The 13,322-nt window shown below is 35.7% G+C and overlaps 1 protein-coding gene across 1 annotated transcript in view; it reads left to right on the top strand.

The window, feature by feature from the left end:
* FBXO11 (F-box protein 11) overlaps positions 1 to 13,322 on the top strand; it is a 101,245-nt gene that overhangs the window by 86,572 nt on the left and 1,351 nt on the right. Inside the window, exons 12-22 of the mRNA XM_024119017.3 lie at positions 3,458 to 3,675; positions 5,073 to 5,158; positions 6,007 to 6,101; positions 7,045 to 7,167; positions 7,250 to 7,335; positions 7,974 to 8,050; positions 8,145 to 8,288; positions 11,199 to 11,309; positions 12,016 to 12,123; positions 12,452 to 12,560; positions 13,156 to 13,254. Coding sequence (XP_023974785.2) covers positions 3,458 to 3,675; positions 5,073 to 5,158; positions 6,007 to 6,101; positions 7,045 to 7,167; positions 7,250 to 7,335; positions 7,974 to 8,050; positions 8,145 to 8,288; positions 11,199 to 11,309; positions 12,016 to 12,123; positions 12,452 to 12,560; positions 13,156 to 13,254 — 1,256 coding nt within the window. The remainder of the gene's footprint in view (positions 1 to 3,457; positions 3,676 to 5,072; positions 5,159 to 6,006; positions 6,102 to 7,044; positions 7,168 to 7,249; positions 7,336 to 7,973; positions 8,051 to 8,144; positions 8,289 to 11,198; positions 11,310 to 12,015; positions 12,124 to 12,451; positions 12,561 to 13,155; positions 13,255 to 13,322) is intronic.

Below are 13,322 nucleotides of genomic sequence, written 5' to 3'. Positions count from 1 at the left end.
AACCCACACGGCACGGAGCGGCTAGGCCCGTGAGCCATGGCCGCTGAGCCTGCGCGTCTGGAGCCTGTGCTCCGCAACGGGAGAGGCCACAACAGTGAGAGGCCCGCGTACCACAAAAAAAAAAAAAAATTTTAATGAAAAAATACTTAATCTCACCTTTTATTTTTATATCAGTGTTAAGTTTGTAACCTGAGAGAATGATAATTTTCAGGAACTTAATGTATACGGCGGAGATTTAGAAATGCTTGTGCTGAAAAGTTAACAACCTCTTATTTTAAAATATAGAAGAAGCTCTTAGCAATCTGGTATCTTCTGGTAGGGAAATAAATCATTTTATAATATGGGGTAGTCCAGTAAAATGTCTGTGCCTTTGGAGTTTTATATTTGTGTTGGAGCTTTTGTGGTTTGCATCTTAAAAGGCAAAGTAGAGTTCCGTTTTCTACTTACAGTCCTGTTTTATTAGACCATTTTGCACTAAAGGCATTTCTTAACAAAACAGGTGCATTTCATTAAATGTGCTTTAAAGCAAAATTACATTAACTGAATCCTTTAATCCATAATAGATAGGTTTTTTTCTGATATTATAAAACTATAAGTCAATCAATTGTTCCCTTTCTGAATGTAATAAAATCATCATTGTAGCAATCAATGTAAGAGGCTTCTGGTTTTTAGAGCATGAAGGAAAAAATTTTTTTCTTTTCGAAAAAATTTTGCTACTCTTTTCTTGAAAGTTACCTTAAAACAAAAATTACAGATTAAAACTCCCATCTCTGATGGAACTAAGGGACATTTTTAACCTCTAATCTAAATTACAGTATGGTAAAATGACCATGTGCCTATGACCATAGCAACCAGTTCAGATTAGAGCAGGTTTTATAATGGGGGGCCTCTGGACAAGGGAAAATGAAGAGAGGGGGACTGCTGTTTGCCTTAGTAAACTTGTGGATCTATTTGACTCTCCTAGGTGTGCAAATTGAAACCTAAAGAAAACAGGGCATTCCCTGGTGGTCCAGTGGTAAGGACTCTGCGCTTTCACTGCTGAGGGCGAGGGTTCAGTCCCTGGTCAGGGAACTAAGATCCTGCAAGCCGTGCAGTGTGGCCAAAAAAGAAAGAAAACAGAGAAAGAGCATCCATGCATTTGAAAATTTTTTAGTAGGTATACTGTAGCAAAGTATATTTGCAGTACTATATGTTGAACTAGTATAGCCAGGACATGACAGTGCCTGTTACTGCAATCTTCATGGAAGCCCAGTAAATAGCATACCTTTTCCTGCCGCATTCTGAACAAATTAAGAAATCAAAGGGACTTCCCTGGTGGCGCAGTGGTTAAGAATTGGCCTGCCAATGCAGGGGACACGGGTTTGAGTCCTGGGCCAGGAAGATCCCACATGCCACAGAGCAACTAAGCCTGTGTGCCACAACTACTGAGCCTGTGCTCTAGAGCCCATGAGCCACAACTGCTGAGCCTGTGTGCCGCAACTACTGAAGGCTGCGAGCCTAGAGCCCGTGCTCTGCAACAAGAGAAGCCATGACAGTGAGAAGCCCACGCACCGCAACAAAGAGTAGCCCCCGCTTGCCGCAACTAGAGAAAGCCCACACATAGCAGTGAAGACCGAACACAGCCAAAAATAAATAAATTAATTAAATAAATTTTAAAAAAAAATCCCAACTGGATTTCTTAAAAAAAAAAAAAAAATCAAAGCCATGAAGTAGCATGAAGAGGCTGAAATATCAACTTCATTACTCTTAGAGGTTAAATCGGAAGATACAACATAGAATGAGAACCAAATAAGTCTGTTTAACTGAATCCCAAAATGAAATAGACTTATTTCACAGGCAGTGTTCATGGGGTAGTAACAGAAGGCATGCTCCCTAAGGGCAGCTCATTTCCATGAGGAAAAGGGTGAAGCTGAATTGAGCATACTCAGTTTATTCTTTCCCAAGTTTACCATTCAGACATGTCATGCAACTCCTGGCAGAGAGAGACAAGTTGCACTCCCTTCTCAATGATGAAAATACCAGAAATGTTGAATTGTTCCAGTGTGACATTAAGCTCTTTCAGTCTAGCCTCTTTTAGAATTTTTTTCTTTCTTTGATGCTCAGTTTTGCCATAGTAGTCTATATACATACACCTGATGTCCATCCATTTTTATTTGGTATAAAATCAAAGAAGAAAATTTTATATTTTAAGAAGCCATTTTTGATGCAATCCCCCAATTTTTTTTAAAAGAATAAGATTATAACCCATATGTTAACAAGTAAGTTATAAGTGATTTGTACTTTATTTGTGGAAAATGAAACCTGAAAACTACTTCTAAATGTTATTCTCAGAGAGCCATTTTCTTAAAGAGTTAATTATGTAGTGTATTAGAATACTCAGAATTATATCCTGTTTTAACCTCTACTGAATTTGGCAAAAAGTCCTACTTGAGTGCTTACCATGTGTAAAGTTTTATATAGATGCTCCAAAAGTTAGTGTAGTCCTTTCTCTTCAGGAGCTTATGATCAGGTAAAAATGGATATGGCAAATACAGTACAAGGCAGTACCTGGAAGTAGCATAAGAAAATACTTACTGCTAAAGGGAATTTAAAGAGAGAACATGTTCACTTTTTGAAGAGAGATAGACAAGGAGGATGAAAATGGCTTTTAGAAGTGCCATCTTATAACTGTCTCATTTTTTTCCTCTAACATTCAGTCTGATTGAGTCTTAGAATTTAGGATATCAGTATTACAGTAACATTTATCCTCACTAGAAAATAAGTAAATTTATCTGTTATAGAAAATTTAAGAAATTTAGAGAAGTATAAAGGATACAGTAAGCATCCATAATACCACTACTCACTTAATCATGCTAATATTCTTGTTTCATCCTTCAAGTTGTTTTTCTTCAAATACAATTGACATCATACTGAATGTAGTCTATCTTGAAGTATATACTGTTCTTTTCATTTGACATGATAGTATGTGTAACATGAACATAAGCCTTCATAACATTTTATTGAGCTAGTTCCCTATTATTGGGCTAAGATGAACATTATTTTGTGTGTCTTTTTCTGTAGTCCCTGATTATGTCCTTGGGTCAACTTTTTAGAAGTTGATTTCTTGGAGCATTTTTAAGGCTATGAGAGTTTATTTTCTTTAGTACTTAAATAAACTTTTTGTTGAAGGATATATATTCTTACTGGTAATGGTGTTTATTTCCATTTATCAAATAAATCTTTCCCTATTTTTCTTTCCTGGGTTTGAATATACTCAAATTAAGTAGAGAATTTATAGTTCTCTGTTTTACTAAAACATTTAAAATATGTGTCATTTGAAATTTAGTATATATCTATGTTTCATTCTTAACTCTTGAACATTTCTGATAATTTTGAGGTATACATTAAAAAGGCTTTTTAATGTCATTTCTTTTTGGAAAGTAGCTTTACCTACAGGTTTAATTTCTGTATTTTCCAGGGTTATTTTGAAAGTTGCAACATACACAGAAACAGGATAGCAGGCTTTGAAGTAAAAGCTTATGCTAACCCCACAGTGGTTCGATGTGAAATTCATCATGGGCAGACTGGAGGAATATATGTTCATGAAAAAGGAAGAGGACAGTTCATTGAAAATAAAATCTATGCAAACAACTTTGCAGGTGTATGGATTACCTCAAATAGTGACCCAACAATAAGGTATTTATATATAATTATGGATGGAAATTATGTTTTCACTTTGTCCTATAAGAAAAGTTAAGGTACTTAGCTTTAACTCTTACTGTTTTTCCTAGACACCCAACTACTATAAAATAGATTTTCCTAGTAAAAGTCTGTGCATCTGAATGAGGATAGCTATTGCATTTATTTTGGGGTGTTCTGTTTGTTTTTTATTCGTGATCTAAGCCATGTAAGATACTTTTTATGAAAAATTGAAAATGCTGTGATTTTTATTTTAAATTCATCAAACTGCATTATAGATGAGTAAATAGGGCTGTGATCTTCCCTTGAAATCTGAATGACCTTTTTTTTTTTTTCCCCTGAGAGTCAGCAGATAGAATAACCCAGGAAATTAATTATCTCAAAGATACTTAGAGAGACCAAGAATAACAAAGAGTCGAAACTTCAAGCTGTCACCTTTCTTTAATAGTTCCTACCACTTCCTCTGGCCACAGTAAGGAAACAAACAGATCCAGTCTTAAAGGCATTGGCTGAGACTGTTGAACAGAGCTATTATAATTTAATCAAAGACCATGAATTATTTTTGTCAAATTTTTTTCCAGTAGCTTTATAAAAGTTGATTGTGATTGCCATCTTAATTAATATTCAGCAAATGTTTATAGATGAGCTAAGAAAAGTTCTTTTAAATGGATTAGCTTTTTTTTTTTTTTTTTTTTTTTAAATCTTAATAGGTTTGGGGGTTTTTGTTGTTTTTGTTTTGTTTTTTTGACCGCGCAGCTTGTGGGATCTTAGTTCCCTGACCAGGGATCGGATCCAGACCCCCTGCAGTGGAAGCGCTGAGTCCTAACCACTGGACCACCAGGGAATTCCCTGGATTAGCTCTTTTGAGGTGATTTTTTTTTTTTTTTTTTGCCAACATTGGGGGAAGATGTGGAATTTTTTTTTATTTTTTATTTATTTATTTTTTTTTTTTGCGGTACGCGGGCCTCTCTTGTGGCCCCTCCCGTTGCGGAGCACAGGCTCCGGACGTGCAGCCTCAGCGGCCATGACTCACGGACCTAGTCGCTCCGTGGCATGTGGGATCTTCCTGGACCGGGGCACAAACCCGTGTCCCCTGCATCGGCAGGCGGACTCTCAACCACTGCGCCACCAGGGAAGCCCAAGGTGAATTTTTAAGAACGCTATTTCGTCTCAAATACTAGGTGGCTTTTCCAAAGCTTTAAGTCTTAGAAAGAACTGGAAGGGAAATCACCTAGTCCCTCATTTCATAGATTAGGAAACTGAGGCCCATAGAAGTTAAATAATTTTCTAAGGTCACATAAACATGAGTGGCCTTACGATTATTGTGTAAAACAAGCAAGCTTTTCTGAATAGATGCTTTTTTGTGTTTTGGGGTTTTTTCCACATAATTATAGGGGCAATTCTATATTTAATGGAAATCAAGGTGGAGTTTACATCTTTGGTGATGGACGAGGCCTTATTGAAGGAAATGACATTTATGGTAAGCATGTGGTTTTGTTCTATAAAATTTTAGAGCTTGGCCTGTGTTCCTGACATTAGCAAAAGGACGACTTGGAAACGTTCTGAGTAGGAGAACTGATCCAGTTTCTTTAATTCTCAATAAAGATTATCCTGTGACATTTGTTCACTTAACAAACATTTACTGAGTACCTTCTAAGTACTAAGCAGTATTCTACATACCAGGGATAAAAATAAAACTTAAGACCCTAGTCTCACAGAGTATCTACAATTCCCTTAGGTTCACTTCATTGTTTAACAGTTAATAAATTATTTCTGTGGTAGTTTAATACACTTCGGTACTAATTAGAAAGGGAAAACCCTTATTCCGCATTAAAACTTCTGAGGTATTAATTCAGCAAACAATTATTAGGTATCTATGTGCTAGACACTGATATGTTCCTGGGCTTCCTCTTTTGCTAATACTTACTGGATAATACTTACATAAAGCTTACTCAGCGCCAGGCACTTGTTTCAGCACCTTACCTGAATTAAGTCATGTAATATTTACATCAACCCTGTGAAGTAGACACTATTAAATATCCCCACTTACTGATCAGGAAACAAAGGCACCAAGAGGTTAAGCAACTTATTCAAAGTTACACAGGATTCAAAACTTAACAGCCTGGCTCTAGAGTCTTTGGTCTTAACCACTGTAACTATACTGCCTGCAGTCCTTCTGCATCTTCTTACACTCCTAGTTCCCTTAGTTTTGTCTTGGAATGCTCATGGATCATAAGTATCTTTCTGAATATGACATATTTCACAGAATTGTGCTCTATGTTCCATTAGGCTCCATATGTTGATATTGTAACTTTTATTTTTAAATAGGCAATGCATTAGCAGGAATTCAGATTAGGACAAACAGTTGTCCAATTGTTCGACATAACAAAATTCATGATGGCCAGCATGGTGGAATTTATGTGGTAAGTTAATGAATACAGTTCTAGAATCTCATTCATCAAAATCAGGGTAGAAAAGGGGGTGAAGGCAGAATTATGTCTACCTTTAGGTAGGCCATATTCAATTTTTTCTCTCTGCCAGTGTGTGAATGACTTAAAAGCTTCTAATTATAATTGGCAATATGGGCTGAACTCATAACAACAACTGGTTGGCAGTCTGAGTTATATTTGTTACACTGGGATTTTGCCAATGTGACTACCGTAAGAGTCTCTGAAATTTTCCAGAAGTATTAAGTAAAATCATAATATCACTGAGTATTAATAATACTAGACTTGAATATTTTTATCTTCTGAAAAAGCCAAACATTTGAATTTATATTGAAACATAATTTAAGCATCTTACAAAGTTTAAAAACCTATGTATTAGTCCTATGTCTTCTCTCATCATGGTATCTGAAACTGTTACTCAAGTAAGAAAACGTAAGGGAATTTCAGAAAGGTCCTTGTGTAATGCCAGGTGTGACTCTTAATTTTTATTCACAGTTCTAGAAATATTCATGTCTTAAATCTTGTAAAAATAAAAATTTTAGTAACTTGAACCTTGTTTTGAAGTGATTTCACCAGTGATAAGTTGAAATAACTATTAATTTCCTAGTGAGAGATCTTCAGTTTGTTATATGTCTTAGAATAAAATAAGTTTTTTTGTTGAACAAAATTGAATGCTACTACTCTTACTATAAGATTTAAAAGTACAAAACCACATAAAGAACAGTATAAAAGCTCTGAGAGCTTAAACTTAGGTAGAGGCTATGTGAAAGAATGTTATCTATCCATTTATCTCCTTATTCAGATTAAAAAACAAAAATTGAGATTTTTTTGGTCACAACCGTCTTAAAAGAGGCGATACACTATAAACTACTTGGCTTGTACAAGATACATATTGTAAATCAATGTAACTTTTATTTAGCATGAGAAAGGACAAGGCGTAATAGAAGAGAATGAAGTCTACAGTAATACTCTGGCTGGGGTCTGGGTGACAACTGGCAGCACTCCAGTACTGAGAAGAAACAGGATACACAGTGGCAAGCAGGTAAGATTATGTTAGACTCTCGGGAAATACATTGTTTTGTAAACACTTTTTTTAATTTGAAAAATTCTTTTTTAAATTTTAGGTTGGTGTTTATTTTTATGACAATGGACATGGAGTACTAGAGGACAATGATATCTATAATCATATGTATTCAGGGGTTCAGATAAGGTAAATGTTTTCATATTTGGCTTTCTTTGGGGAGGGAGTTGTATGTGGGGTAGGCATGGTGTACCCCATTATAGTAGTAGGTGTCTAGGAAAAACAATAAGAGTTAAAGCTGAGCAATTAAGCATGGCTTAAATTGTCAGAATATAACTTTTCTTAGACTGTCTGAGGACAGCAGCCAATGGCACCTGACATGCTGAACCTGGCTTATTAAATGGGAGCTTCTGTTTTTATGCTATTTCCGCAAAATTAATAGTTCTTACACCGCTCTTTCTTTTATCTTAACAGTTTTTGGTTTGGAAGTGTCGTACTCCTGATCATATAATTCAGTCCTTATTTTATATATGAGGGGAGCATATAATAATAAAAGTTACTTAATCTAACCTCCTCAGTTTAGTTTACATATTAGGAGACTCTACAGTAATAACATAGTCTATAGCTAAGTGTGTTCTGTGGGAAATAGAATTAAGCAAAATTAAACCAGTTTCTTTACTGACAGACTTCTCAGAGCATCTTGAAGGTGATGCTTAATTATTTAGCTAATTCGTACTATGTTTAATGTGGTTTTTCCTACTGTTATCTAACATGGAATGTGGGAGTAGAAGCAATTGAAATGATATTACTTTCTATTCTATCCATAGGACTGGAAGCAACCCCAAAATTAGACGCAACAAAATCTGGGGAGGACAAAATGGTGGAATTCTAGTTTATAATTCTGGTATGTTTAATCTTTTAATTTTTTTTTTCTTGGTGCTATTAGTCTTTAGAAATATACTTTCTAAATAACAAAACCTAAATTTTTGCATTTGTAGGTCTAGGTTGTATAGAAGACAATGAAATATTTGACAATGCAATGGCTGGAGTCTGGATTAAGACAGATAGTAATCCTACACTAAGAAGAAATAAAATCCATGATGGAAGAGATGGTGGCATCTGTATATTTAATGGGGGTCGAGGTATTGTTGTTAATTTTGCATTAGTAAAAAACCCAGTTTTCCATTATTCTTCCATATCTTTAATGATCAGTGACATTGCCATTTAATATGTTATAAATGAGGGAATCAGTCTTTTTCCTTATCAAGTCTCAAGATGGTTTAGGAGGTTAGTGCCTAGAGTTAAAGGAGACAAATGTTTACAGAATTTTCCTTTTCCTTCAAGCCACCTTGAGTGTGCCACTTGTTAGCGAGGCTTTTTTTTTTTTTTTTTTTTTGCCCGCGCTGTGTGACGTGCGGCATGTGGGATGTGGGATCTTAGTTCCCTGACCAGGGATCAAACCCGTGTCCCCTGCATTGGGAGTGCAGAGTCTTATCCACTGGACCACCAGGGAAGTCCCAGCGAGGCTTTTTTAAGGTAGCAGAATTTGTTTACACCCTCTCTCTGGACCTTTTATTATTCAGAATAGTGATATGATTATAATAAACTTCAAAGTCAAGTTATAGAACTAGGTGTGGAAAATTAATTGGTCTGTGAATATATATAAATGTCTGTAGTAAATAAGGATTGCTTTGTACCTGTTCACAACTGTCTTCGTTGGAGAATTGAATTAATTAAGCCAAGGTGCTCAGTTTGGTATCCATAACGGTCAAATCACTTTACACTGAGGCAAAAGTTCACAGGCCCTGCCCCTTGCAAAGGCATTCATAAAGAGAGACTGTCAAATGCAAGTTGTCACCATTCCTGAAACATCAGTAACCCAGCATTATACATAGCTTGTGTAGAAGGTTAGCTAGTCATTACTCTAATATACCAAGATTTAATCAACAAAATTTACTACTACCACCAAACAGTGATGATTCCATTAATGACAGAGACTCTCAAGGAGCTTATAATCTAGTAATTTAGTGACGTTATCTCTAATAGGATTCTTTGTAAGATATAATGAGGAAATAGTACAGAATGGTTGGTTTTATTTGTAAGGTGTTGGGAAGGGTTCTGGAGTAAAATCTTGAGCTGTGTCTTGAAAAATGAGTATTTACTGGTAAGTTGTGGGGTAGGGGGTTGAAGGCCATTCCAAGTGTAGAAAGTGTAGTTATTTCATTCTTTCATTTGTTCTGTACATACTTACTAATTGAACATCACTGTACCAAACACTGTGATACAGATGCTAAAAATAAAATGGTGAATAAAACAGTACTACATCCAGAAAGTTTATAGTCTAATGGAGTGGCACATTGTAAGCAAAAGTCTAAAGGAAACAAAGTGGTTTAGTAAGGCAAGGGATACTGAAAGTCGAGGCCGGAAAAGGGGCCAGCGCCCAAATCGTAAGAGGCTTTGTTTATATATACAGTATAATGAAAAGGCTTTGTATACATGCGGTATAGTTTGGACTAGATCTTAGCAATAGCATTTGAGGAGGTTATAGTGGACATATGCAAGATTAGAGGCAGGGTCTTGGAATAGTGTTTTCTAGGGGAAAGGAAATTTAGAGGTCAATACTGTGAACTACTACAGATGGATCAAATATGTACAGAAATAACATATTTCATGTCTTCAGGGAGCAGAGAAACACTAGTACACAACTAAATATGATTCACTATACATAAGTAGATTTTATAGGAGTAATATTAACTAATATTTCGTACTGTGTACTTTTGCATGTGTTAACTAATTTAACCCTCATAATATCCCTATGTGGTAGGTGCTATTATGCCCATTTTACAGATAAGGAAATTGAGACAAAGAGAAGGTAAGTAATTTGCCCATTCAGAGTTTGGAAGTGGTGAAGTCAGTATTTGAAGGCGTGAAGTCTCATTCCGCAGCCCACTCTTAATCATTATGTTATCCTGCTAGAAGAGAATTAATAATTAATTTGATGGAGGAAAACTGAAAACCTCCCAGAGGAAGTGTCATTAAGAAGAAAGAGTACAGGACATTGCAGAAAGAGGAAATAATATAAACCAAAGGCATAAGGGATAAAAATGTATAGCATATTCAGAGTGTAGGGAATATAGTGAGACAGAGGAGTAGGTTGGGGGAATTTTTTTTTCTTTTTTATAAATTTATTTATGCATGCATGCATGCATGCAGGCTGTGTTGGGTCTTCCGTTGCTGTGCGCGGGCTTTCTCTGGTTGCGGCGAGCGGGGGCTACTCTTCGTTCCGGTGCATGGGCTTCTTATTGCAGTGGCTTCTCTCGTTGTGGAGCGCGGGCTCTAGGCGTGCAGGCTTCAGTAGTTGTGGCTCGCAGGCTCTAGAGCGCAGGCTCAGTAGTTGTGGCGCACTGGCTTAGTTGCTCTGTGGTGTGTGGGATCTTCCTGGACCAGGGATGGAACCTGTGTCCCCTGCGTTGGCAGGCAGATTCTTAACCACTGTGCCACCAGGGAAGTCCCCAAGTTTTTTGTAAATAGCAAGTTAATTTCAAACTTTATTCTGATAGTAGATTTTTATACAGATAAGGGATATGATAGAGTGGTGGGAAACAAAACAGCAGAAGAGAGGTTGGAGTGAAAGAAATGGATCAAGGAATGCTGATGGGGCCAGAAAGAATCAGGGCTTGAACTATAAAACATGGAGAGTGCAAAGGTTCTAAAAATATTTCAAAGGAATTAATTTTAATTCAGCAGTGTTCAGTGAGAATCAGCTTTGTGCCAGGGCACTAGGGATTCATAAGCTAGAAATGGTCCTTGCAACCATGGAACTTCAGTTTCTTGGTTAGAATGGTTACCTGCCAATTTTAGCAATTTTTGGTTAAATTCTACTTTAAATATTTATGAACTACTAATAAAATTTCTTTTCAGTTGAAAAATTAGTCTTATGAATTTCACAATCCAGTTAATAAGAAACTAAAAGAAAACCTAAATACCACCAAAAAGGCTAGTAAAATTTGCTATATGCGTTAGCCTTAATCTGGGGAAATATTTTATTATAGGTCTCCTTGAAGAAAATGATATTTTCAGGAATGCTCAAGCAGGTGTTCTCATCAGCACTAATAGTCATCCAGTCTTGAGGAAAAACAGAATATTTGATGGATTTGCTGCAGGTTTGTATTTTCCTTTGTTACCTGTAGCTTGTTGTTATCTCTTTTGCTTAATAACTAAGGTGTGCAAAAGTATGCTGCAGAAGTTGGCTGAATGCCTGTTAACAGTTGCTTATAAGAGCACCTAATAATCCAAGTTTTGGATTCTTCCACTCTAAGCCAACTTCATAATATTGCTCTTGTAGTTTAGTAGTAGTTATGAATCATTAATTGCATAGAGTAAATACAGGCTAGTACTACCATTAGAAATAAATTCAGATAAATGCAAGCCCTCTGGCCTCACAAACAATGTTTTTTTAAAGATCTTGGTAAGTGAAATCCAAGTATCATGCATATATTTCAACTTTTTGCCACTGAAGATGATTTCTCTTCATTATTCCAAATAACCATCTACCTCCTACCTACACATATTTCTGGGCCCTATCTTCTTCTTAGTTTGCAAAGAAATTTTAAAATGTCATTATTAATAAAAGTAAATTACAAACCATCTGTATCATTCCTTTAGCAGGGATAGAGGATTATCAACAGTGGAAAGTGAATTGAATGTTACTATGAACAATTCAGATAAACATTTGCATTTTTCTTTCTGTTAACAGTTAATATACTTTTTATGTAAAAGAAGTAGTTCACTATATTTGCTATATTTCAGGTTTCTTTTAAGAAACTGTATGTAAAGTGATGCATCTGCTGTTTGTAAATTTTGCTTCAGGTATTGAAATTACAAATCATGCAACTGCAACACTAGAAGGCAATCAGATTTTTAACAACCGGTTTGGAGGCTTATTTTTAGCATCTGGTGTTAATGTGACAATGAAAGGTATGTTGGAGTCTGTGTTCTGCCTATAATGCACTAAATATGCCATGAAAAGATGATAGAAGCCATTGTTATTCAGTAATTTAATACCTTCTGTCACTGTATAGTAGTTAACCAGCAATTCAAGAGAACTATTTTGAAAGAGTTTTGTTTCAACTTGTCCTAAATAGTTGGGAGTATCTTGTACAAGGAAAACTCATTTCTATTCTTAGCCGATTTTTTTACTTCGTTGGTTAGCCTCTTTTAAAGTTCTTAAAAACTCTATTAAAATAATCTTGTAATTTGTTATCTTAAGTCTTTATACTCTAGAATTTCTTTTTTTTTATTACAGATAACAAAATAATGAACAATCAAGACGCCATAGAAAAGGCTGTTAGTAGAGGCCAATGTTTATATAAAATATCAAGTTACACCAGCTACCCCATGCATGATTTCTACAGGTATATTTCTAAATTATTTGTGAGTCTTGAAATGGGAGAGAGTAAGATTTACTTTTCTAAACTGACAAGAACTCACATATTTAGCTTTTCCCTTAAGTGTATGAGCTAAGAAAGTAAATTGGGTATTTGCTAATGGAAAAATATAACTGAAAATTTTATTAATTGGCCACATTGAGTTCTGTGATCAATCTACTTTGAGGATCCTGTTTCAGACCGTAAAATGTGGGAAAATGTAATACTGCAGTAACTACTGATACCACTGAAAATGTGAAACATTGTTTTCCTAGGAGTTTCAAGGTAAAGCTGTCATTAAGTGTTCCTTATATCCCAGCCACCATGAGTGGGTTTTGACTCCCCCTCCCCCATACTGATTCAGTGAAGACTTGATAGGAACTTGTTTTCCTCAGAAGACACAAAATAGGAAATTCACATATTCCATTAAAGTCCCTTTTCAGAATTAGACTAGATTAGCACCACAAAAATTGGGGGCCTCTTTGCTTATAAGCCAAAGGCCATAGGGTAATATATAAACAAATTGCAGTATTTTGAATAAATAACATGATCAAGGAAAATAATGTAAGCTTTTGCTTTTTAGATGTCACACTTGTAACACCACAGATCGAAATGCCATATGTGTGAACTGCATTAAGAAGTGCCATCAGGGACATGATGTAGAATTTATTAGACATGATAGGTATGTATGTAGCACACTTGCTTGCTGTATTACCCAATTATTTTCCTCCCCTCACTTTCCTAATCTTT

The sequence above is a fragment of the Physeter macrocephalus genome, chromosome 12 (genome assembly GCF_002837175.3).
Source record: "Physeter macrocephalus isolate SW-GA chromosome 12, ASM283717v5, whole genome shotgun sequence".
NCBI classification, from domain to species: Eukaryota; Metazoa; Chordata; class Mammalia; order Artiodactyla; family Physeteridae; genus Physeter; species Physeter macrocephalus.
Note: the sequence above shows the minus strand (reverse complement) of the source record. Positions and strands in the feature narration are given on the sequence as shown.